Source organism: Chlorocebus sabaeus, chromosome 2, assembly GCF_047675955.1.
Source record: "Chlorocebus sabaeus isolate Y175 chromosome 2, mChlSab1.0.hap1, whole genome shotgun sequence".
Taxonomy (NCBI): Eukaryota; Metazoa; Chordata; class Mammalia; order Primates; family Cercopithecidae; genus Chlorocebus; species Chlorocebus sabaeus.
Genome location: NC_132905.1, coordinates 37416762 through 37443778, shown reverse-complemented (window position 1 = coordinate 37443778; position 27017 = coordinate 37416762). Strand labels below are relative to the sequence as shown.

General features: G+C 41.3%; 2 protein-coding genes and 1 non-coding gene across 3 annotated transcripts; 1 reads left to right on the top strand and 2 right to left on the bottom strand.

The window, feature by feature from the left end:
• Positions 1–6330: 6330 nt before the first annotated feature.
• Positions 6331–7651, top strand: LOC119618236 (beta-defensin 119). The gene is made up of 2 exons (XM_073004764.1): positions 6331–6334; positions 7389–7651. The coding sequence occupies exons 1-2, from the start codon at positions 6331–6333 to the stop codon at positions 7580–7582; spliced, it is 198 nt and encodes a 65-aa protein (XP_072860865.1). The 3' UTR covers positions 7583–7651.
• A 733-nt stretch (positions 7652–8384) lies between these two features.
• Positions 8385–8512, bottom strand: LOC119618687 (small nucleolar RNA SNORA40). Its single transcript, XR_005235057.1, has one exon. It is a non-coding gene; the product is annotated as a small nucleolar RNA SNORA40 (small nucleolar RNA).
• Positions 8513–11251: 2739 nt separating this feature from the next.
• DEFB118 (defensin beta 118) lies at positions 11252–17018 on the bottom strand. The gene is made up of 2 exons (XM_008019885.3): positions 16743–17018; positions 11252–12558 (listed from the first exon to the last, which is right to left on the bottom strand). Exons 1-2 carry the CDS (start codon positions 16798–16800, stop codon positions 12245–12247), a joined length of 372 nt encoding a protein of 123 aa, XP_008018076.2. The 5' UTR covers positions 16801–17018; the 3' UTR covers positions 11252–12244.
• Positions 17019–27017: the final 9999 nt, after the last annotated feature.

Here is a 27017-nt window from a genome sequence, read left to right as displayed (position 1 = left end):
ATTTGTGTTAAAAGTCTGCATTTCACATATTTAGGGAGGATAATGTCAGAGTTGAGGGATCTCAGCTGATCCTAATCAGCATACATGTAGAATAGAGGACACTTCTTCCAAATTCCAAGTTTCAAATTACCGATATCTGCCTAAATTTAATATTTTACACTGTGGTTGTGACTCACCTCTTATCTACCATGCTTTGATTTCCCATACCATATCTATTATTGTCTCACGTTGATTCTCAGACCTTCATATAAGAAATCTTTTCTTTCTTCTTGTAGTTCATTTTGTTGTTTTTGGTGAATTTTTTTATTTAAAATTTTTTTATTTTTAATTTCTGTGATACATAGGTGTATATATTTATGGGGTACATGAAATAGTTTGATACAGGAATTCAGTGTATACTGATCACATCAGAGTAAATGGGGTATCCATCACCTCAAGCATTTATCTCTTCTTTGTATTACATAAAATCCAATTATACTCTTTTATTTATTTTAAAATGTACAATAAATTATCGTGAACTACAGTCACCTGTTGTGCTACCAAATACTAGATCTTATTCATTCTATTGAACTGTATTTTTAAACCCTTGTAATTTACTCTTAAGAAGCTCCTGTTGGTAATCAAGTCTCTCAGCGGGTTTACTTCTGAAAATATCTAAATGTATGCTTATCTATTGTATTAGTCCATTTTCATACTGCTATGAAGAAATACCCAAGACTGGGTAATTTATAAAGAAAAAGAGGTTGAATGATTCAGTTTCCCATGGCTGGGAGGCCTCACAATCATGGCAGAAGGCGAAGGAGGAGCAAAGGCACATTTTACATGATAGCAGGCAAAACTGTGTGTGTGGGGGAACTGCCCTTTATAAAACCATCAGATCTTGTGAGACTTTTTTTTCCCTTTTTTTTTTTTTTTTTTTTTTTTAATACAGAGTCTTGTTCTCTCGCTCAGGCTGGAGTGCAGTGGCACGGTCTTGGCTCAGTGTAGCCTCACCTCCCAGGTTCAAGCAATTCTCCTGCCTCAGCCTCCCAAGTAGCTGGGATTATAGATATGCACCACTATGCCTGGCTAATTTTTGTATTCTTTCGTAGAGACAAGGTTTCACCATGTTGGCCAGGCTTGTTTGAACTCCTGGCCTTAAGTGTCCCATCCACCTTGGCCTCCCAAAGTACTAGGATTATAGGCATGAGTCACCGCACCTGGCCAGATTCACAAGCCTTATTCACTATCGCGAGAACAGCACAGGAAAAACCTACCCCCGTGATTCAATTACCTCCCACCAGGTCCCTCCCACGATATGTGGGGATTATGGGAGCTACAATTTAAGATGAGATTTGAGTGGGGCCACAGCCAGACCATATCATCTGTTAAGAAAATTTTAGCTAAGTATACAATTCTAGATTGAACCGTAATTTCCCTCAGCACTCAACATTTCTTTCTCTGCTTACTGGCTCTTTAAAGGCTATGGAGAATTTGATGTCCCTTTTCTAGGTTATCACTCTTTCTCCTAACTGAGTTCTGATTGGCTTCACAAACTGTCACTCTTAAGAAGTTATGACACGTATTATGTTGTTGTGTAATTATTTGAGTTATTGTACCCTTTCCAGCAATCCCCCAAACACACACATATTAGGTGGAAATCCACAGGGGCTGAGATGATGTTTTATTTACATCTGCATGCCTGATGTTAAGCCCAGCGCTGGACATGAATGCGTTTTAGTGAGTGTTTCTTGAATATGAATAATGAATTCACAAGTGAAAGCATGAGTGGATCTGGTGGGGGCACAAACGGCTGACTCCAGGTTCCAGGAATCTGGGTGGAGAACTTTCTGGGCTGGAGGGAGCAGAGGACCACTGTGTCAGGTATACATGGTTCTGGCTGGCAGGGTTAGCAAGGATGCAGAGGAGTGTCTGGGTCTTGCTCAAATGATAATTTAAAACAACAATAATAGTTAACATTCATTTAGTTCTTACCATGTGTCAGTCCCTTATTGCTTTCTATATATTCAGCCATGAATCCTCACAATTCTAGGGGTTAGCTGTTTTTCCAGTCTACACGGTACATATGAGAAAAAGGGTAGAACAGAGTCGCAGAAACTTGCCCCGGATACACAGCAAGTAAAATGGGAGCTAGGATTGGTCTCCTAGGGGTTCTTGTTTTTTAGATTTTGTTTTTTAAATCTCTCTGTAGCCCCTTAGGTTATTTTATTTATTCATATTTTTACTTTTTCTTTTGAAATAATTGTAGATTCACAGGAAGTTACAAGAGAGAGGTCCTGTGTACTCTTCACCCAGATTCCTCCAATGCTTAGATTTTACATAACTGTAATGCAATATGAAAACCAGGAAACTGATATTGGTACAATGTATGTGTATACTTCCATGCCGTTTCGTCATGTGCAGATGTAACCACCATCATGATCAAGCTGCAGAACTGCTCCATCACCATGAAGATCTGCCTCCTGTTGCTCCTTTAAAGTCATACCAGCCTTCCTCCCTGTCCCCACGCACTGTCACCATACTTAACCCTTGGTAACCACTAATCTGTTTTCCCATCTCTATAGTTTTGTCATTTGACATTGTTGAATAAATAGAATCATATGTGAGAGTTCGTGATTGGCTTTTTTTTTTTTTTTTTTGGCTCAGCATTATGCTCTTTTTTTTTTTTTTTGAGACAGGGTCTGGCTCTGTTGCCCAGGCTGGAGTGCAGTGGTGTGATCTTAGCTCACCATAACCTCTGCCTCCCGGGCTCAAGTGATCCTCCCACCTCAGCCTCCCCAGTAGCTGGGACTACAAATGTGTGCCACTACGTGTGGCTAATTTTTTATTTTTTGTAGAGATGGGTTTTCGCCATGTCACCCAGGCTGGTCTCGAATTCCTGAGCTCAAGTGATCTTCCCGCCTCAACCTCACAAAGTGCTGAGATTGCAGGCCTGAGCACCGTGCCCAGCTCAGCAGCATTAAGCTCTTGAGATCCATCCACACTATGTGTATCAATAATTTGTTCCTTTTAGTTCTGAGTACTTCTACCCATTGCATTAAGGCAAGAAAATGAAATGAAAGGCATGCAGATTAGACAGGAAGGAATAAAATGGTGTCTGTTTGAAGATGTCATAATGGTTTATGTAGAAAATTCTAAGAAATCTACAAGCAAAACAAAACAAAAGCAAAGACAAAACACCTAAAACTAATAAGTAGGTTCAATAAGGTCACAGGATACAAGGTAAACATACACAAATCAATTATATTTCTATATAATAGCAATGAACATGTGCACTCTGAAATTAAAAATATAATACCATTCAAAGTCACTCCAAGAAAATAAAACACGTAAGTGTACATCTAACAAACTATGTACAGAAATTGTATGCTGAAAACTATAGAATATTGATAAAAGAAATAAGAGCTAAATAAATGAAGAGACACACCATCTTCCTATCTTGTAAGACTCAAATAGCAGATGTTAATTCTCCTCAAATTGACATATTCATTTATGTCAAAAATCCCAGCAGGATTTTTTTTGTAGATATAGACCAGACTATTCTGTCTATACCTTGCCTAAAGAGAAATCTGCAAAAGGATAAGAATAGCTAAAACAAAATTGAAAAAGGATAAAGTTGGAAGAATTATTTTATCAGATTTTAAGGCTTATTATATAGTAATAGTAATTGAGTTTGTGTGGTCTTGTAGAGACAGGTACATCAATCAATGGAACAGAATAGGGAACTCAGAAATAGCCTCATAGGAGTACAGCCAACTGATTTTTGACAGAGGGGCAAAAGCAATTCATTGGAAGAAAGGTCCTTTTCAACACATGATGCTGGAGCAATTGAACATCTACAGGCAAAAACCAAAACAAACAAAAATCTAAACCTAAACCTCACACCTTTCACAAATATTTACTTAAAATGGATCATAACAGCCAGTCATGGTGGCTCACACCTGTAATCCCAGCGACTCAGGATGCTGAGAGGGGAGGATCATTTGAGCCCAGGAATTCTAGATGAGCCTGGGCAACATAGCAAGATCCCATCTCTACAAAAATAAAATACATTAGCTGGGTGTGGCGACATGTGCCTCTAGTTCCCAGCTACTCGAGAGGCTGATTTGGGAAGATCGCTTGAGCCCAAGAGTTTGAGGTTACAATGAGCTATGATTGTGCCACTGCACTCCAGCTTGGGCAACACAGCAAGACCCCATCTCTAAAGAAAATTATTTTTAAAGGATTACATATTAAAAAAAAAAAGTAAAACTATAAAATTTCTAGAAGAAAGCATAGGAAAAAACATTCAGATTGAATGCTTGTTGAAGAGGTCTTAGATACAAAAGAACAGCCCAGAAAAGAAAGAAAATCAATAACTTGGACTTACTCAAAATTTTAAACTTTCACTTTGTGAAACACCCTGTGAAGAGGATGGTTGAAAAGACAAATTACAACAGAGCAAGATTATTTTCAAACCATATATCTGACAAAGAACTTGTATCTGGAATATAGAAACAACTCTTAAGACTCAATAGTAATTGCCGGGCATGGTGGCTCACGCCTGTAATCCCAGCACTTTGGGAGGCCTAGGTGGGCGGATCATGAGGTAAAGAGATCCAGGCCATCCTGGCTAACACGGTGAAACCCTGCCTCTACTAAAAATACAAAAAATTAGCCGGGTGCAGTGGCGGGTGTGTGCCTGTAGTCCCAGGTACTCGGGAGGCTGAGGCAGGAGAAGGGCGTGAACTCGGGAGGCGGAGCTTGCAGTGAGCCGAGATAGTGCCACTGCACTCCAGCCTGGGCGACAGAGACTCTATCTCCAAAAAAAAAAAAAAAAAAAAAAAAAAAAAATTAGCTGGGCGTGGTGGCGCGCACCTGTAATCCCAGCTACTCAGGAGACTGAGACAGGAGAATTGCTTGAACCGTGGAGGCGGATGTTGCAACGAGCTGAGATCACGCCACTGCCCTCCAGCCTGGCGACAAAGCGAGACTTCGTCTCCAAAAAAAAAAAAAAAAAAAAAGAGACTCAACAGTAATAATCCAATTAGGAATGGACAAAAGATATGAAAAGACATTTCACTGAAGAGGATATACAGATAGCAAATAAGCACTTGAAAAGATGTTCAACATCATTAGCCATTAGGGAAATGCATATTAAGACCAGAATGAGACACTACTACATACCTACTAGAACAACTAAAATTAAAAATAGTGATTAAAAAAAATTTTTTTCTTAGTTTAGGTCCACTCATCCTCCATTATTTTGTCTTTTAATGCCTTCTGACAAATTAAAAAAATGTGTCCAGGCTGGGTGTGGTGGACTTTGGGAGGCTGAGGTGGATGGATCACTTGAAGTCAGGAGTTTGAGACCAGCCTGGCCAACATGGAGAAACCCCTACTCTACTAAAAATACAAAAATTATCTGGGTGTGGTGGTGTACGCCTGTAATCCTAGCTACATGGGAGGCTGAGGCATGAGAATCGCTTGAACCGGGGAGGCGGAGGTTGCAGTGAGCCAAGATTGTGCCACCGCAGTCCAGCCTAAGCAACAGAGCAAGACTCTGTCTTGGAAAAAAAAATGTCCACCTTTCATCTGCCAGATATATGTTCTAAATTACCTGTTTTATAATTACTAGAAGCAAGAGTATAAAAAATTCTTTATTTAGTCCATTGTAGTTTTAAATGTTCCTGTCATTTTAATGAAAATAAAACCTATTATAAGGTTGATCCTCTTTAATTTATAAACCATAGGGATTTTCAAAAACATTTCCTTTTGGGGAGAAGTTGTTAAATAAAGAAACACATAGTCTAAAAAAAAATCCCAAACTCCCAATAGACCTGGAAACAACCAAAATGGCCCTCAATGGACACATGGTTAAATAGACTACTACATTAATACTGTGGAATTATCAAAGTCAAAGGAATGAATTACAGATACACACAGCTTGGGCGACTCTCAGTTCTGTTGATTGTCTTTTTTTTTTTTTTTTTTTTTTTTTTGAGACGCAGTCTCGCTCTGTCACCTGGGCTGGAGTGCAGTGGCCGGATCTCAGCTCACTGCAAGCTCCGCCTGCCGGGTTTACGCCCTTCTCCTGCCTCAGCCTCCCAAGTAGCTGGGACTACAGGCGCTGGCCACCTCGCCCAGCTAGTTTTTTGTATTTTTTTTTTTTTTTTAGTAGAGACGGGGTTTCACCGGGTTAGCCAGGATGGTGTCATCTCCTGACCTTGTGATCCGCCTGTCTCGGCCTCCCAAAGTGCTGGGATTACAGGCGTGAGCCACCGCGCCTGGCCGTCTTTTTTTGTTTGTTTGTTTTTCATTAACGTTGAGATTTTCCTGGTTTTCAGTACGATGAGTAATTTTTGCTGGAACCTGTATGTTTTTGGTGTTATTATGTTATGAGATGCTGGATCATATTTCAATGATCTTTGTTGGCTTGTCTCCTCTGACACGGCTCTGGTGAAGACAGTGGGGTGCTGCCTGGATACTGCCAGGTGGGTGGAAGTCCAGGTGTATTTCCTCTGGTACTACCTTGGTTGGGATGGGGAGGGATATTTTGTTCCCTGTGTGGCCTCCAAGTCACATCTCAGGGAGTGGTGGCCCTGTTAGTACTGTGTGGTGGTGAAAGTCTTGACTCTGCACTAGGCTCCTTCTGTCACCACCCCATCAGGGAAGTGGAGGGAGGGATGCCTTCTTCCCACCAGATAGGGGAAGTCGAGGCTCCCCACATGATTCCTATCGACACTGCATGGTGGTGATTGGCTTTGTGACCATCCAGCAGTGATAATAGTCCCCGCTCCCCACTTGGGTTCCACTCTAGGAGGTTACACCTCCTTACAGAGTGGAAAGGGCAGAATTTGAGGCTCCCCACGTAGCCTTCATTGGTGGATGTATGAGTGGGAGTGTAGTTTTGTCTCTGGTTTTTCCTGGAGCGGAGTGGTTATTGTCTAAAATGTTCTTTCTTGCTGGGTTGACCTTTCCTGGTTCTTTGGCTAGAGAGAGGAGACTTTCCTTGGGACTCTATGTCTGTACTCGTTTGTTGTTTCCAGGTTGTCAGTCTCTCCAGCACAAGTCTGGGATCGATAAGGCAAAAAGAAAACCCAGGGAATTCATGACTGTGTCCTTCCTTAGATCCTGAGGTCCCTGCCTTGTTCTTCTTTACTTTAGCTTTCAGAGTACACACACACACACACACACACACACACCCTCAGGGTTTTAAAACGAACTTAGCAGGACAAATAGAGAAAAATACATTGACTCTTTTTTTTTTTCTGGAAGTAGAAGTCACTATTTCCCTTTAGGTTTTCTCCCTGCTCCCCGTTTAGGTTTTTATGATGCTTCCCGACTTATCAGATTTATGTCACTCCTAGGTAGAAGTTAACTATTTGTATTTTTTTTTCTTTTGCCAGGCAAACGCCACATCCTTCGATGCATGGGTAACAGTGGAATTTGTAGGGCCTCTTGCAAAAAGAATGAACAGCCCTACCTCTATTGCAGAAATTATCAGGCCTGCTGCCTCCAGTCCTACATGAGGATAAGCATTTCCGGCAAAGAGGAAAATACCGATTGGTCTTATGAGAAGCAGTGGCCAAGACTACCTTGAGTGCTGGTGATTACCATTCTCAACCTCTCTGGGCAGAGACCTGCTGTCAACCCCCCTCATTAAAATTCATGTACCTGCTACCTTTGTCTGTCTTTGATCCACTGAAAATCATAGTGAGAGACTGGGCTTTGCATGGTGACAATGTCTGTCTCATTCTGGATAAGCCCCGAGAGAGAGAAGGCTGGAAAACTGGGGAAACAATTACAGAGAAGCTAGACAAGCCAGTGAGGAAAGGGGAAGAATGAATCGAGTAAGGGAGGGTCGAGGGGTTTAGGCAGATTTATGATTTAATCTGTGCCATGTAGAACTCAGGGAGGGTCTTTAACCAGTGGGATGAATACACAGGGCAGTAGGTGGAGGTCTTGTAGACAACTTTGGCCTAGTTCATGAAAAAACTTTATAACCAACAGAGCTGCTGTAATGCGGAATAAGCTGTGTTGGTTTCAAGCTGTGAGACTGAAGTGCCTGTTTGGTGGTTATTGCAGAAGGTCTTTGAATATTGGGTGCTGTTGTTGTGGATAGTTAAGGTCCTCTAATTCTTCAAAACCTAAGAGACTTATGTCCCCAATGACAACTAACACCAGGTTTGTAATATACAATTCGAATTTTACTTTTTATGTCTTACCTCCCACTAACAGTTCTAAATTCTGTCAAAAGTAGAGTAGTACTTACCCATTATCTTTCTCTACTTCTCTGATTCTCAACTCATTACAATTTGCCTTTGTGCTTATTTGCTATTGGACTGGCTCTGGTCAAGGTCACCAGTGGACCTCCCTTTTTTTTCTTTTTTTTTTTTTATCATAATATGCCTTCTTATATGTATCAAAACTCATACTGAACAATGAGTTCTGGGTTGGAAAAGATGATTTAGTTTTTGCACCTGTCTATAAGTCTTTGTCCACAAGTTAAACAAAAACATAAATAAGTGTAGCTGGACTCCTTTTTGAAAGTTTCAGAATGTTCTTCAACTTGTATCTCAATCTGCCTCTGTGCAGCATTTCCACTATAGGTTATTCCCCCCTTGAAAACCTTAACTGCCTAGGGTTCTGTGATTTCACTCTTTCTTTGTTTTCTTCCTAACTTTCAGGCTGCCCCTTCTCCATCATCTTTTGGGGTTCCTCATCTGTTATTTATCTCGTTGGATTCTTCTGGGGTTACTCTTCTCTCTGACAATAACAACTCTCCACATTCCTAGGAAAAGGCTGACAGTCCTATGATCATGATAACAAGTACATACCTTGAAATGTTTTAAACCTTTTTTATGGTCAATGACAACTTGCTTCAGTGAACACACTTCTGAAAGCTAATTGTCAGTGACAGCATTGTGCTTTGAATATGTCAATCAGCTTTGAATTCATTTCAGTGTACACACTTCTAAATTGTCATTAACCAATTCCCACCTCTGTAGCCAACACAACTCCCTCAGAATGTGTTCCCCAAATGCTGTGTAAGTTCAACACTTCGCTCTGATGAAGGAGCTTATGATGGACCAGCATGGCTCTCCTGTTCTTAAGAAAGCAGGCTGGGCATGGTGGCTCACGCCTGTAATCCCAGTGCTTTGGGAGGCTGAGGCGGGTGGATCACCTGAGGTCAGGAGTTCGAGACCAGCCTGACTAACATGGAGAAACCCCATCTCTACTAAAAATACAAAATTAGCCAGGTACAGTGGCACATTCCTGTAATCCCAGCTACTCGGGAGGCTGAAGCAGGAGAATTGCTTGAACCTGGGAGGCAGAGGTTGCGGTGAGCCGAGATTGTGCCGTTGCACACCAGCCTGGGCAACAAGAGCAGAACTCCACCTTAAAAAAAAAGAAAGCAATCATTTCAGCATTTTGGTTCTAGACATTGAGTGATAGTTTCATCCTTTGACAATGATCTTTTTTTCTCCTTCCTCTGGTGCTGCCACCTATCCCAACAACAAAGTTTATGATCTGGATGAAAGTATTGGTTCTGAACCACTGTTCCAGGAAGAATACTGGTTGAAGAACCCAGGCTGATCCTCCCACTGAAAACAGCAAAAAACATGCACTTAAAATATACAACAAAACTTTTAAAACATCTTTAACCTTGCAAGAAAGTAAGGCCAAGAATATTAAAACCAGCCGGGCGCAGTGGCTCACGCCTGTAATCCCAGCACTTTGGGAGGCCGAGGTGGGTGGATCACGAGGTCAGGAGTTTGAGACCAGCCTGACCAACATGGTGAAACCCTGTCTCTACTAAAAATACCAAAATTAGCTGGGCGTGGTGGCACGCACCTGTAATCCCAGCTACTCAGGAGGCTGAGGCAGTAGAATCTCTTGAACCCGGGAGGCGGAGGTTGCTGTGAGCCGAGATCGTGCCATTGCATTCTAGCCTGGGGGACAGAGGGAGACTCTGTCTCAAAAAAAAAAAAAAAAAGGCGGGCGCGGTGGCTCAAGCCTGTAATCCCAGCACTTTGGGAGGCCGAGACGGGCGGATCACGAGGTCAGGAGATCGAGACCATCCTGGCTAACACGGTGAAACCCCGTCTCTACTTAAAAAAAAACAAAAAACTAGCCGGGCAAGGTGGCGGGCGCCTGTAGTCCCAGCTACTCGGGAGGCTGAGGCAGGAGAATGGCGTAAACCCGGGAGGCGGAGCTTGCAGTGAGCTGAGATCCGGCCACTGCACTCCAGCCTGGGCGACAGAGCTAGACTGCGTCTCAAAAAAAAAAAAAAAAAAAAAAAAAAAAAAAAAAAAGAATTTTAAAACCAAGTGCAAGTGGGCACTCTTTTGAAGGCAGTGACTGAAGCTGGCTTTTGTCACAAAGACACTTGCTGAATCAGGTGAACTTGAGCTTTGGTTTCCATGGCTTTGGCCAAGGTGGGGGTAAGCAGGGGAGAGAAGGCAGTGACTAGGGTCTGAAAAAATATGAGTCTCGTAGGAGATCCCTATATAAATCTCAGTCCTTAAAGTGTTACATATGCTGTATAAAAATAAAGCAGATACAACATCCCTTTTCCTTCACCAGAGGTTTTCAAGGAAAATTGCGTGATTTTGAACCTAAGTATTCAGTAAATAGAAAAAAAGTCTTCACTGAGAATTTATAACCTCAAGGTCCATCTCATATAGTCTCTCAGCCTGAATTCACAGTACATGGGTCATATGAAAAAAAATCAAGCTTAAAGTTGTCCCAGACTAGTAGTGCTAAAAAGACAGAAGAAAACAAAGGAGTAGACCTTTAACTCAGGACTCAACTAGTTTACTCAACTAAACTTCTGAGGAAAATGAACAGACCAGAGCCCCAAATCACAAAATACGCAAGGAAATAAGGCACCATGAATTAAGGTCAGCAGAAATCACAGTCTAGAGATTCAGACTTTCAAAGACTTCAAATTTTAGAATTATCAGGAATAACTAGCTTAAAAAAATAATGAGACCCAAATTTCCCATCATGGATTAGGTATTATCTAACCCTTCGAATAATATAATTAGACCCGTGAAGAATCTCCAATGTTAGATGAAAGTAATACGTTCAAAACTGGAACTTAGCAGGTCTGGCAAGCATAAACTGCAGAAGCAGGTGGTTCAGATGCCTATGTCACCCATTCCTGCTTTATTGCCTCTTCTTCATCACACACTAATAGTATCATGAGGGGTTCCTATGGTTCATTAATAAAAGAGGAAAAAGCAAGGCCAGGTTTGTGGAATGGTCTGCATGACATGCTAGCACCAGACAGAAGTGCTGCATTACAGCCTGATGTGGCAGTGGCCCAAAAGACAGTGGTTAAGGGAAATCCTTCCAGCAGAAGGAAGGCTTGCCTAGGTATGGATCTACAGTAATTCATGAATGCTGGTAATGGACTGGCTGGTTGTTTAGGTTCTTGGGAAGAGCAAGATTGGAAAATTTGTAACAATGAAGTCTGTTGTAGAGTTATGTGGATGGGACAGGATGTGAAGTTTTTTTTTTTTCTGTCACAGGGAGACAAGTAAAGCTCTCAGTCTCAGTAATCAGGTGGACAAATGACCTATCCTTTCACCCACAATTGAGGGGCCATCTTTACCCTTGGATGTCCATGTGTGATCAAGGCTTGGTCAAAGAGATGGGTCTACAGAGCCATAGAAGCTTTTCGACAGCTTCTATTTCAACCCGAAAGACACTGGGGCCAAAAGGAGTCTTCTTAGCTCACACTTGGGACAGTCAATTTCCTACAGTGATACGGTGACAGATAAAACCTTCCTCTAAGGCCATGGTTAGTAGGAAAATGAATGCTTTCACCTGAAGTGTCTCCTGTTCTAGAAAAAAAGCTTTTAGTGTCCTAGTAGCTACTCTCACAGATGCAAAGATTTAGAATTTTGATCATGACCACTTATGCTGCCATTAAGACACCTGTTGAGAAGACAGAAAGACACATGAAAAAATTGTTGTTGGAATAGCTAACTAAGCTATTGAGGTTGTGCATAGGTCACCAGCAAACAAGAAATACTAAAAATAGATTAAAACTTGTGAAAATAATTTGACATCTCAAGAAGAGCACTGAAGAGTTTATCATTGGAAATAGTGAAAATTTTAGACTTCTTTACACAGCTGTTTCTATTAATAGAATTACATATTGGTGGGGAGTGGGAGGTCACTGTGGTGTTTTATCTATATGTGACTTAGTTTATCACTCTGAGGACAGGGGTGAGTGACATCCGAGAAGAAGTCATGAGGTATGGTGAACATTTGGGGGAGAGGTCTGAGTTCCCTGTCCTGCCTCAGACCCTTCAACCATGTCTTTCTTGCTGCTTATTTCAAAGTAGTCTGTAGTGAACCTTATTGTGAAAATATTATCAATAATTCCTGGTGTTGAGTCACTCAAGGGTGTGGGAGATGTCGTAGGAAGTCGCCTGTGGTCTTCATTAGATGGAACGCAGCAGGCTCGAAGATTTTTGCATGTTTCTTTCACTGCTTCTCCATCTTTGCATTGTTTCCTGCAGTGCCCTGATCTGTTCCAGCATTTTTTTTCACCACCATAGGCTGAATAATAAAAGGAAAAACCACTGATTTTGGGTTACTGATGCTCTCAATTTCACTAGCATGACTATATATCTGGCATCCTGTATCCACACTGTGGATCATAATTAGATGACGGTTGCAAGACTCCCACTTCAGGTCTGGTAAATACTCAACCTCCCATTTGCCCATTTTTAACTATTCTGAAAGTGAGATGAATCTTACCATCAGCGAAAAGAAACTCCAGTCATGAGGAATTGGGGCTGCTTATAATGAAGCTACCTGAGCCCTGTGTAAATGTACCTGAGTAAATAAAGTACACCTTTTTTTTTTTTTTTTTTTTTTTTTTTTTTTTTTTTTTTTGAGATGGAGTCTCACTCTGTCACCAGGCTGGAGTGCAGTGGCGTGATCCCGGCTCACTGCAACCTCCACCTCCCTGGTTCAAGCAATTATCTTGCCTCAGCCTCCTGAGTAGCTGGGACTACAGGCACGTGCCACCACATCCTGCTAATTTTTGTATTTTTAGTAGAGATGGGGTTTCATCATGTTGGTCAGGATGGTCTTGATCTCTTGACCTCATGATCTACCAGCTTCGGCCTCCCAAAGTGCTGGGATTACAGGAGTGAGCCACCGCTCCTGGCCAGAAAGTACATCTTCTTGTTACTTCAACAAGTACATCTTGCTGCTACTTCAACAAGTGTGATTAAGTTATTTGCATTGGTCATATCCCATTCTACTGCAAAGTATACATTCACATGAGTATATAAAATATATCTGTGTAGTGTATGTTTATTGCAACACAATTCACAACTGCAAAGATATGGAATCAACCTAAGGGCCCATCAACCGATGAATGAATAAAGAAAATGTGGAACATATACACCATGGAATACTACTCATCCATAAAAAGGAACAAAATAATGTCTTTTGCAGCAACATGGATGGAACTGGAGGTCATTATTTTAAGTAACTTAGGAATTGAAAAACGAATACCACATGTTCTCACTTATAAGTGGGAGCTAAGCTATGGGTACACAAGGGCATACACAGTGGTATACGGGACATTGGAGTCTCAGAAGGGGGAAGAGTAAGGGGAGGGGGAGGGATGAAGAACTACCTATTGGGTACAATATACACTACTGCAGTGATGGGTGCACTAAAATCTTAGGCTTCACTACTATACAATTCATCCATGTAACCAAAATCCACTTGTACCCCTAAAGCTATTGAAATTTAAAAAATAAAAAATTATAACCCAAAGTATAAAATAAACATGTGTCCAAAAATACAAAAATTAGCCACACGTGGTGGCACATGCCTATTTTCCCAGCTAACTCAGGAGGCTGAGATGGAAGGAACACTTGAACCTGGGACGCAGAGGCTTTGGTGAGTTGAGATCGTGCCATTGCACTTCAGCCTGGGCAACAGAGTGAGACTGTCTCAAAAAAGAAAAAAAAAAAAGAAAAAATAGATAATAAGAGAAAAAAGTATAACATACTTTATGTGGATACATAATATAAGCATTATGAAAATACAAAAAAAAAGATAAGCATTATGGAGAGAAATGAAGCAGCGAAGGGTTTTAGGAAGTGTGTGATGGGAAATAGTGAAAGATTTACCTTGAGTTTTGAGAAGGAAGAGACAGGGTGAGCTATGAGACTAACTGGGGGCAGAGTATATACCAGACAGAGGAAGCAGCAAGTGCAAAGGCTTAGAGGCAGGACCTGTCTCAAAGGTTCTGAAAAACAATAAGGTAGTTATGGTGAGTACAGAGTAAGTTAAGTGGAGAGTAACTGGAGAAAATATAATGGGAGTTGATTTCACATAGAATCTTGCAGGTCTTTGAAAGAAAGCCATTCAGAACTTTTGATCACAGGATGATAAGAGAAATGCAGATTAAAACAACAGTACAGGGAGACTGAGGCGAGTGGATCATTTGAGGTCAGGAGTTTGAAACCAGCCTAGCAAACGTGCTGAAACTCCATCTCTACTAAAAATACAAAAATTAGCCAGGCGTGGTTGTGCGTGCCTGTAATTCCAGCTACTCAGGAGGCTGAAGCAGGGGGATCACTTGAACCCCTGAGGCAGAGGTTTCAGCAAGCCGAGATCATGTCACTGCACACCAGCCTGGGCAACAGACCGAGACTCTGTTTCAAAACACGAACAAATACAAAAAACAACCATGACAGTAAGAGATTATTTTATATTCATCAGCTGGGTGTTTGAAGGATTATGGTGATAGAAAAACCCTTGTGTATTTTCGATGAGAGGGTAGGGAGATCTTCCTGTCCCTATAAATGTCACTGATTTCTAGTATTCTTCCTCAAATGTAGGGGCTGTTTAAGATAAAGCATCAAGACTTTATGCTTCTTTCATTGTCTCAACTCTTTGCTCCAAGAGAATGACTCCAAATTTATAGCTCTTAGCACTCAGACTTGAAGCCCTAGATCCTGTAATATATCCTTCACTCCCCATATGCTGAGTTTTTATGACTCGTGGATTGCATGTACAAAATCTTTCACATCTGTCTCTTTCCTAGTCTCAGTATCTCCACTAGAACTCAAAGCAGACCAATTGCTTTCAAAGGGATCACACAGAATTATTCCTGTTTGTGTCTGGAATTGTAACTGGAGAATTATTCAAAACCCCCAGAGTTGGCAATTTCTGCTGGCAGTATCCTTTAAGATACACAACTTCTGATTACTGACTTCTGATTACCCAGGATTGTGGTGTAGGAACACAAGCACAGGAAGAGCCAGCAGCAGGAGGTTCCTGGTCCCTGGGAAACAGGAGAGGTTTCCCTGTTTCCCTACCCTGAATGCCAGGGTAGACCCAGGCGTTCAGAATGCCATGTGCAGTGGGAGTCTGAACAAGTTACTGGCCTCTCTGCAATGAGGGTAGAGGAATAGAGGAATTAATGGAATAAATATATTTTTTTATTTTCTTGCCCACCACCACCAGGCTTACATTTAACTTGGTTATTTGCCCTCTAGGAATCTATCCTATTTAAGCCCCTGTCCAAATATGTAAATATATTAATGTTTGTACAAGCATATTCATTGATGTGTTGTTAGAAAATTAAGAAATGCCTCAAATGACTGTATATGACTTTATAAGGCTTATCCTACAGCAGAAGTATACAACTTTACAAACAATAAGGCAGATCTTTAGATGATGACATGGAAAGATGGCCACAGAATAAGAAGTGAAAGAAGACTGCTGCACAGAGCTGGGCACGGGGGCTCACGCCTGTAATCCCAGCACTTTGGGAGACTGAGGCGGGTGGATCACCTGAGGTCAGGAGTTTGAGACCAGCCTGGCCGACATGGTGAAACCCCGTCTCTACTAAAAATACAAAAATTAGTCGGACATGATGGTGCACGCCTGTAATCCCAGCTACTTGCGAGACTGAGGCAGGAGAATTGCTTGAACCCAGGAGGCAGAGGTTGCAGTGAGCTGAGATTGTGCCACTGCACTCCAGCCTGGGCGACAGATCAAGATTTCATCTTTAAAAAAAAAAAAAAAGAAAGAAAGAAAGAGTGCTGTGTAGCCATGCATGGAGTATGCTTACTTTGTTATAAAACAGAAATATTTAGATTCATTTTTATGTAAGTTCAATCATACATTGAAATGCACCTTGAAAAACATAAAACAAAGAGAAAACAGGCTTGCTTCACCAGTGATTTCAAAGTACTGGTCATGCCTTTAGATACACTTAAGAAAGCAGTGATTATGAAAAGCTTAGATTTTCACTGTAGAAGGAAGAAGAAAAGCCAGTTCTGTCTTCCATATCACAGCTCAGCCGATAATTTCTTACCTGTTCACCAAATTCTAGAACATTAGAAACAAAAAGAACCTCATTACAGTGATAGCAGGACTTTTACGGCCAAGAAAATATGCAAAGTGGGCTGCGGGAATCATTTTCAAAAGCTGGCACAAGCTGGAAAGAGAAGAGATGTGAGCCTGGCTTTCCCCTACCTTAGGCGGCAAATTGGAATATAGAACCAGGGACAACTCTGGATGGTGGGACTGCCCCTGTCTATTGAGGAAAACTTGCTCTACTCCCAGGTTTTACCCCAGTCAGGAATATAGTCGCAGTGTGGGAGCTGTGGAGCTGCCCAGGTTGGGGGTACAGCAACACCCTGGAATTTTCATGAGCCAGAACCCGCTATACCTCTATTTTCGTAGCTTCCCTGACCTCTGATTACCTGGGATCACTTGGGGTAGGAGCACAAGGATAGGAAGAGCCAACAGCAGGAGTTTCATGGTGCTTGGGAAACAGGAGATGGTAGATCCAGAAGTTCAGAATGCTGTGTGCAGTGTGAGTCTGAACAAGAGTTTTATTGGCCTCTCTGCAGTGGGGGCAGGGGGATGGGCACAGAACCAGCCGGATGTCTAAGAGTTTATCGATGCATAACATCAGTCTATTGTGTGGCACACAGGCTGAACATTTGATCCAGGCACTGGGAGGGCATGCGGAGGGTTACAAGTCACAGGCTTTGAGGAGGTGTTTGGGGCAATGGAGTGGGAAGATTCACACTGGGACATCTTCCCTAGCTTTCCCCAATCTCTCGATCTCTCGTTAGGGCTCAGCCCTTCTTCACAGTCCCTTTCATTCTAGCATAAACCTGCTTTTGAATGGTCTACTTATCTGTGTGTCTCCCTGCACTGGGCTGTGAAATTCCTGAGAGTAGGGAACGTGTCTTTCATTTTTGAGCCCCCAAGGCACAAAGCATGCTGTCAGTGAAGGTTTGTGGAAATAAACGATAATGAACACATGTCAATCTATAAGCCAAATCCCTCTCTCACATATGTGCCCACCAGGGAAAGTGACTTGCCCAAGAAGTCACTTGCTGCAGAAGTTTGAGGGAGATCATTTACCCAATGTCATTAAAAAAAAATTCCCTAGCTGGGCATAGTGGCGGGTGCCTGTAATCCAAGCTGCTCAGGAGGCTGAGACAGGAGAATCGCTTAAACCCAGGAGGCGGAAGTTGCAGTGAGCCGAGATCGTGCCGCTGCATTCCAGCCTGGGCAACAGAGTGAGAGTCTGTCTCAAAAAAAAAAAAAAAAAAAAAAAAAAAAAAAAAAAAAGGTTCCCTGCTATTTTCAAATTAATTTTTTTTATGTTTCTATTTTTTTGAGACAGGATCTCACTGTGTAGCCCAGGCTAGGGTGCAGTGGTGCAGTCACAGCTTATTGTAGCCTCAATCTCCTGAGCTCAAGCAATCCTCCCACCTCAGCATCCTGGGTAGCTGGGACGCACGGGTATTCACCACCATGCCCGAATATTTTTTTTTTTTTTTTTTTTTTGAGACGGAGTCTGGCTTAGTCGCCCAGGCTGGAGTGCAGTGGCGCGATCTCGGCTCACTGCAAGCTCCGCCTCCCGGGTTCACGCCATTCTCCTGCCTCAGCCTCCCGGGTAGCCGGGACTACAGGCGCCCGCCACCTCGCCCGGCTAATTTTTTGCATTTTTAGTAGAGACGGGGTTTCACCGTGTTAGCCAGGATGGTCTCGATCTCCTGACCTCGTGATCCGCCCGCCTCGGCCTCCCAAAGTGCTGGGATTACAGGCGTGAGCCACCGCGCCCGGCCATGCCCGAATATTTTTTAATTTTTTTTTTTTTTTTGTAGAGACAAGTCTTACTATGTTGCCCAGGCTAGTCTCAAACTCCTGAGTTCAAGTGATCCTCCCTCCTTGGCCTCCCAAAGTGCTGGAATTATATTAAAGTGGCATGGGCCACTGCACCTGGTCTCCAAATTAATTTTAGATTAGTATGTTCTAACAGGCAGAACTCTTTTACTATGGAATGGTTTCCCAGAGACGGAGGTGGTATTCTATAACTCATTTTTCAAGCAGGGCCTAAGTGATTAAATAAGATGGATTTCTATATAGAATAAAGAATGTCTTTTCTAGTGCCTTCTAAGCATAAAAATCTATGTTCTTAATTTTCTCTACATGTCCTGATAATTGCAGAGATCCCTGACCCTTTCTAAACTTAAGAATTTGAGAAACACCTTTTTTCGCTCATGCTACAGAAAAGCAGGAAAATCTAGATTACCCCTACCCCAATTCACAGAGCCTGATCTCATATCTGAGATGGTGGTGGTGATGGGAATGGAGAAGGGCTGTTAAAAAAAAAAAAAAAAAAAGCCCTGAAGGGGAAGGACTCATCACAGGGGAGAAGCTAGGTGGGTGCAGTCCATGGTGTCCAGCGAGTCCCTGGCCCAGTGCCCACAGTCAGCCACTCTTGTCAAGGGATAAATCCAGGCCATATCCATTAAGAAATATATCTGAACTTTTCTTCTTCTTCTTTCTTCTTCTCCCTCTCTCGCCCTCTCCCTCTTCCTCTCCCTCTCCCTCTCCCTCTCCCTCTCCTTCTTTTTTTTGAGACAGCGTCTCACTCTGTCACCTAGGCTGGAGTGCAGTGGTGAGATCTAAGCTCAGTGCAACCTCCGCCTCCTGGGTTTGAGCGATTCTGTTGCCTCAGCCTCCTGAGTAGCTGGGACCACAGGTGCGCGCTACCATGCCAGGCTAATTTTTGTACTTTTAGTAAAGACGGGGTTCTGCCATGTTGACCAGGCTGGTCTCCAATGCCTGACCTCAATGATCCGCCTGCCACAGCCTCCTTCATACTGTGTTTTAATCTGCATTTCTCTTATCATCCTGTGATCAAAGTTTCTGAATGGCTTTCTTTCAAAGACCTGCAAGACCCTACATGATTTCAACTCCCATTATATTTTCTCCAAAGTGCTGGGATTACAGGCGTGAGCCACCATGCCCAGCCAAGTTCTTATTTTTAAAAATAGTTTTATTAAGATATAATTAACAAACAACAAACTTCCAGTGTTTAAAGTATGTAATTTGATAATTTTGACATGTATATACTCATGAAACCTTCATCACAATCAAGAAAGTGAACATTTCTACTACCCCCAAACATTCTTCATGTCCCTTAGGAATCCCTCCCTCCTGCCTCTCCTTGTCTTCTCCCTCCATCCCCAGAAGACCTCTGATCTATTTTGTAGATATAACTATACATGAGTTTGCGTTCTCTAGAATTTTATATAAGTGTAGCCACAGAGTAGGTACTCTTTTTTATCTGGTTTCTATAAGTCATTGGCATTATTTGAGATTCAGCCATGTAACATGTTTCACCAGTTTACTCCTTTTATTGCTGAGTAGTATTCCATTGTATGAGTAAACCACAGTTTATCTATTCAGACATTTGATTTGTTTCCAGTTTTGACCATCACAAATGAGGACGCTATGAACATTCATGTACAAGTCTTTGTGTGCAGATATGATTTTTGGTCTTATGGGAAAAATACCTAGGAGTAGATTGGCTGAATTGCATGGCAGGTATGGTTTCCCACAGAGGTAGGGGTATTCTATGACTTTAACATATTAGGAAAGTCTTTAACATATTAGGATCTGTTTTCCAAAGTGGTTGTATCATTTTCCATTCTCAATGTATAAGGGTTTCAGTTCCTTCAAATCCTCACCAGTACTTGGTATAGTCAGTCTTTTTAATTTTAGTCATTCTAGTAATTGTACGGTGATCTGTTCAAGGCTGTGGGGACCTACCTCTTGCATCAGCATGGCCTGGATGTGAGACATGGAGTCAAAGGAGATTATTTTGGAACTTTAAGGTACAATGACTGCCCTATTGGATTTCAGACTTGCATGGGGTCTGTAGCCCCTTTGTTTTGGACAATTTCTCCCATTTGGAATGGGTGTATTTACCCAATGCCTGTACCCTCATTGCATCTAGGAAATAACTAACTTGCTTTCAATTTTACAGGTTCATGGGCAGAAGTGACTTGCCTTGTCTCAGATGAGACTTTGGACTCGGGCTTTTTTTTTTTTTTTGAGGCGGAGTCTCGCTCTGTGGCCCAGGCTGGAGTGCAGTGGCCAGATCTCAGCTCACTGCAAGCTCCGCCTCCCGGATTTACGCCATTCTCCTCGGGCTTTTTAATTAACGCTGGAATGAGCTAAGATTCGGGGACTGTTGGAAAGGCATAATTGTCTTTTGAAAAGTGAGAACATGCGGTTTTGGAGAGGTCAGGGGCACAATGATGTGGTTTGTCTGTGTTCTCACCCAAAATCTCATCTTGAATTATAATCCCCACTTGTCAAGGGTGGGACCAGGTGGAGGTAATCAGATCATGGGCGTGGTTCCCCCAGGCTTTTCTCATGATACTGAGTGAGTCTCACGAGATCTGACAGTTTCATAAGCATTTGGCATTTCCCCTGCTTACACTCACTCCGTCCTGCCGCCCTGTGAAGAAGGTGCCTGCTTCTCCTTTGCCTTCGCTGTGATTGTAAATTTCCTGAGGCCTCCCCAGCAATGCAGAACTGTGAGTCAATTAAACCTCTTTCTTTTATAAATTACCCAGTCTCGGGTATTTCTTCATAACAGTGAGTGTGAGAACAGACTAATACAGCATCTCATTGTGGTCTTATTTATTTATTTTTTTGAGACAGAGTCTTGCTCTGTTGCCCAGGCTGGAGTGCAGTGGCATGATCTCAGCTCACTGGAACCTCCGCCTCCTGGGTTCAAGTGATTCTCCTGCCTCAGCCTCCCAAGTAGCTGGGATTACAGGCGTGCACCATCATGTCCGACTAATTTTTGTATTTTTAGTAGAGATTGGGTTTCACTATGTTGGCCAGGCTGGTCTCGAACTCCTGACCTCAGGGGATCTGCCCACCTTGGCCTCCCAACGTGCTGGGATTACAGGCATAAGCCACCGCACCCAGCTCTTCTTAATTTCTAATTCCTTAATTAATAATGATTTTGAAAATCTTTCCACATGTGAAGTTGTTTTGTTTATACTATATAATTTGCATTTTCATATAAATTTTAAAATGTTTGTCAATTTCTGCATAAAATCTTACTGGCGTATTAATGGCAATTGCATTGAATCTATAGACCAATTTGGAGAAAACTGACATCTTCACAATATTGAGTTTTCCAGTCCATAAAAATGATATTTCTTTCTACTTACTTAGGTCTTCTTAAATTGCACTCCACAATATTTTATAGTTTTTAATAAACAGGTCTTGCTTACTTTGGGTCAGATTTTCCCTTAGGTATTCCATATTTTTGATGCTATTATAAATTATAATTTTAAAAATTTAATTTGATTGTTTATTGCTGACATATAGAAATACAACTGATTTTGTATATCAAACTTGTAGGCTACAACTTTACCAAACTCACCTATTTGTTCTAGTAGCTTTCTCCTATACTCAGTGGGATTTTTATTTTATTTTATTTTATTTTATTTTATTTTTTTTATTTTATTTTATATTTTATTTTATATTTTATATTTCATTTCATTTCATTTCATTTCATTTCATTTCATTTCATTTCAATTTCATTTCAATTTCAATTTCATTATTTGTCAGAGTTTTGCTCTGTCGCCCAGGCTGGGATGCAGTGGCATGATCTTGGCTTGCTGCAACCTCCACCTCCTGGGTTCAAGTGATTCTCCTGCCTCAGCCTTCCGAGTAGTTGGGACTACAGGAGGATGCCACCACGCCTGGCTAATTTTTTGTGTTTTTAGTAGAGACGGGGTTTCACCGTGTTAGCCAGGATGGTCTGCATCTCCTGACCTCGTGATCCGCCTGCCTGCACCTCCCAGAGCGCTGGGATTACAGGCGTGAGCCACTGCACCTGGCCTGGGATTTTCTATATAGAGAATTATGTCATCTGTTAATAGAGTTTTACTATTTCCCCCAGCTCCTGAGTCTTGATACCTTTGATTTCCTTTTCTTGCCTTATTGCAGTCAGTGTTGAATAGATGTGGTGAGACCAGACATTCTTCAGGAAAAAGCATTATGTCTTTTCCTATTTAGCACGATGTTAGCTGTAGGCTTTTCTTGTATGTTCCTTTTCAGGTGGAAAAGGTTCCCTTCTATTTAAATTTTATTTCTATCAGAAATAGATTATTGGAATTGTCAACTTGCAATTTTCTGTGTCTACTGAGGTGATTACATGTTTTTTCTTTTTTGCTTCATTAATACAATGAATTACATTGCTTGATTTTCTTTAAAAAAATTTAGTAGAGATGGGGGTTGCCCAGGGTGCTCTTGAACTCTTGGCCTGGAGTAATTCTCCTGCCTTGGTCCCCTTTTTCTTTCATTTCAAACACGAATAACTTTACTTTTTAACTCTATTTTAATGGATAAATAAAAATTGTATACATTATAGCATGCAACATGATGTTTTGAAATATTAACATGTATACATTGTGAAATGGCTAAATCCAGCTTATTAACATATGCATTACCACATACGTATCACTTTTTTTTGTGGTAAGAGCACTTAAAATCTTCTCTCTTATTTGGGAGGCCGAGGCGGGTGGATCACAAGGTCAGGAGATCGAGACCATGGTGAAACCCCGTCTCTACTAAAAAATAGAAAAAAATTAGCCGGGCGCAGTGGCGGGCGCCTGTAGTCCCAGCTACTGGGGAGGCTGAGGTAGGAGAATGGCGTGAACCCGGGAGGCGGAGCTTGCAGTGAGCCGAGATTGCGCCACTGCACTCCAGCCTGGGCGACAGAGCAAGACTCCATCTCAAAAAAAAAAAAAAAAAAAAAAAAAAAAAGAATTTTCAAGTATATAATTCATTGTTATTAATGACAGTCACAATGTCGTACAATAGATCTCTTGAACTTATTCCTCCTGTCTATGCAATTTTGTATCCTTTGACCAACATCTCCCCAATCCTCCCCACCCCCTAGCCCTGGTAACCATCATTCTACTCTCTGCTTCCATGAGTCTGACTTTTTTAGATTTCACACATAAGTAAGATCATTTATTTTCCTGTGCCTGGCTTATTTTGCTTAACATAATGTCCCCCAGGTTCAAGTTCATCCATGTTGTTGCAAATGACAGGACTTCCTTCTTTCTAAAGGCTGAACAGTATTCCTTTGTCTACATGTACCACATTTTCTTTATCCATTCATCTGCCGATGGCCCTTAGGTTGATTCCATGTCTTGGCTATTGTGAATAATGCTACAACATTGCTTGATTTTTGAATGTTAAACCGACCTTGCATTTCTGAGGCATGAAGGATTATATATTATGTAGGATGTATTCTTTGGTCATGACGTATTATTATTTTTATATTTTGTTGGATATGATTTGCTAAAATTTCTTTTAGAATTTTTCCTTCTAGGTTCAAGATGAGCATTGCCAGTAATATTTTCCTTATTAATCTAGCTAGAGGTTTATCAATTTTCTTTCTTATTACCCCCACACTCATCTTACTAAAATTTGGCTTCTGTACTCATCCTGTCACTGCATGGCTAAAGTCACCTTCTTAAAACCCTCATAGTTACGTTTTTTGTTGTTGTTGTTTGTTTTTTCTTTTGAGACGGAGTCTCACTCTGTTGCCCAGGCTGGAGTGCAGTGGCGCAATCTCGGCTCACTGCAAGCTCCGCCTCCCGGGTTCACTCCAATCTCCTGTCTCAGTCTCCCGAGTAGCTGGGACTACAGGCGCCTGGCACCACGCCCGGCTAATTTTTTTGTATTTTTAGTAGACCATGTTGCCAGATTGGTCTTGAACTCCTGACCTCAGGTGATCTGCTCGCCTCAGCCTCCCGAAGTGCTGGGATTGTAGGTGTGAGCCACTGTGCCCGCCCAAGGAAGCTAATTTAATTCCACCTCAGCTGAATTGTTTACATTCGCCATACCACAAGTATAGGAATTTCAACTTAAATTAGGTCCACAATTGTCACTTAAAATGTCTTTAAAATGATTGCGCTAGGCAGGAGGAAACTTTTAGGGGTGATGGACAGGTTTATGCCCTAGATTGTGGTGATGATGGTTTCACAGGTGTATACTTATCTCCAAATTCATAAGTTGTATACATTAAATATGTACCGCTTTTGAATATCAATCATATTTCAACAAAGTGTTTTAAAAAACAATTGCTCCATGAGGCAGCAAAAAGAAAATTGGTGTTTTAACTAGAGATCTCAGAACCATAGCTATAGTAGGTTATTTGCTACTTCTCACAATTAAGCATACATTATAGTCTCCCCCGGGGGCTTGCTAAAACAGGTTGCTGGGCCCACTCTCAGAGTTTCTGATTCAGTAGATCTGAAATGGGCTTAAAAATTTGCACTTTTAACAGGTTTCCAGGTGATGCTGATGCTGGTGGTCAGGAGAACCACACTGAGGACCACTGTACTATAGAAAAAGTTTATATATTAGCCAGAATATCCACACACTAATAAATTCTTAAGAGGCAACAACCATTTTTAAAATTTATAATTAACACTTAGTAATTGTACATATTTATGGGATACAATGTGATGTTTCAATATACGTATAAATTGTATAATGATAAAATTGGGAAAATTAGCATATCCATTATTTTAAACATTTATCATTTCTTTGTGATAAGAATATCCAAACAACTCTTTTCTAGCTATGTTGAAATACACACTATATTCAACTCTGGTCATATTACTGTGCAATAGACCACCAGAACTTGTTCTTCCTATCTAACTATAGTTTTACTCTTATTGACCAGTTTCTCACCTTTTTCCCTTTGTTCCACCTTCCCCATCCTCTGGTAACCACTATTCTACTCTCCACTTCTATAAGAACAACTTTTTCGATTCCACATATGAGTGCAATCATATAGTATTTTTCTTTCTGTGCCTGGCTTATTTTCACTTAACATAGTGTCTTCCAGGTTCATCCATGTTGCCGCAAATGACAAGATTTCATTCATTTTTTATGGCTGAATAATATTCCATTGTGTATGTACGCCACATTTTCTTTTCTTTTCTTTTCTTTTCTTTTTTTTGAGACGGAGTCTTGCTCTGTCGCTCAGGCTGGAGTGCAGTGGCGCCATTCCGGCTCACTGCAAACTCCACCTCCCAGGTTCACGCCATTCTCCTGCCTCAGCCTCCCAAGTAGCTGGGACTACAGGCATCCACTACCACACCCGGCTAGTTTTTTGTTGTTTTTTTTTTTTGTATTTTTTAGTAGAGACGGGGTTTCACCGTGTTAGCCAGGACAGTCTCGATTTCGTGACCTCGTGATCCGCCCGCCTCAGCCTCCTGAAGTGCTGAGATTGTAGGTGTGAGCCACTGCGCCTGGCCCCCACATTTTCTTTATTCATTCATTTGTTGATGGACACTGAGGTTGACTCTATGTCTTGGCTGTTGTGAATAGTGCCGTAACAGACATGAGTGCACATATCTCTTTGACACACTGATTTCATTTCCTTTGAATATATACCCAGTAGTGGGATTGCTGGATCATGTACTAATTATATTCTTAATTTTTTGAGGTACCTCCAAACCGTTTTCCATAATGGCTGTACTAATTTACATCCTCACTAGCAGTATGTGAGTGTTCCCTTTTCACCACATCCTCACCAACACTTGTTATCTCTTGGTTTTTTGACAGCAGTCATTCTGAATGGAGTGAGGTGATATCTTGTTGTAGTTTTGACCTGCATTACCCTTATGCTTAGTGATGTTCAGCATTTTTTTCATGTATCTGTTGGCCATTTGTAGGTCTTCGTTTGAGAGACATCTATTCAGGTTTTTTGCCCATTTTAAAATGGGGTTATTTGTTTTTTTGTTGTTGAGTTCCTTACATGTTTTGAATGTTAGTCCCTTTTCAGATGTATGGTTTATAAATACATTCTCCATTCTGTAGGTCGTCTCTTTGCTCTGTTTGTTGTTTTCTTTGCTATGCAGAAGCTTTTTGTTTTAATGTAATCCCGTTTGTCTACATGTGATTACACAAGCTTTTGTTGCCTGTGCTTTTGAGGTTTTGTACAAAAAATCCTTGCCTAGACCAATATTGTGGAGCTTTTCCCCTATGTGTCTTCCAGTAGTTTTGGGCCTTACATTTAAGACTTTAATCCATTTTGAGTTAATACTCGTATATGGTTAGAAAAAGGAGTCTGGTTTCACCCTTCTGCATGTGGATATCCAGTTTTCCCAGCACCACTTATTGAAGAGGCTATCCTTTCGTCATTGTGTGTACCTGGCACCTTTGTTTAAAATCAGTTGGCCGTAGATATGTGAATTTATTTCTAGGTTTTCTATTTTGTTCTGCTGGTCTATGTGTCTGTTTTGATGCCAATACTATATTGTTTTGGTTGCTATAACTTTGTAGTATGTTTTGAAGTCAGGTAGTGTGATGTGATCAGCTTTGTTCTTTTTGCTCAAGATTGCTTTTGCTATTCAAGGTCTTTCATGGTTCCATATTAATTTTAGGATCATTTAGTCTAAAGATGTAACATCCCCAAGGTGGACGGAAATCTGCTTTCTCTTATTTTTGAGAAATGCTTGTAAAAGGCATTTGGTCATTTTACAGAAAACATATAGGTAAGTCATAGAATTTATCAAGTCTCATGGGATAGAGTATAGGCAATTGACAATTTTTACTTTTAGAACCACCATCACTTAGATACCCAACAACAAAATCTGGCTGTTGATTGTTAAGTG

Bases quoted from the DNA above. Each gene is read 5' to 3' on its own strand.
- DEFB118 (XM_008019885.3), bottom strand. From the start codon at position 16,800: ATGAAACTCCTGCTGTTGGCTCTTCCTATCCTTGTGCTCCTACCCCAA. The intron at 12,559-16,742 runs GTAATCAGAGGT...TTTATTATTCAG, and splicing joins CCTACCCCAAGTGATCCCAG to CCTATGGTGGTGAAAAAAAA.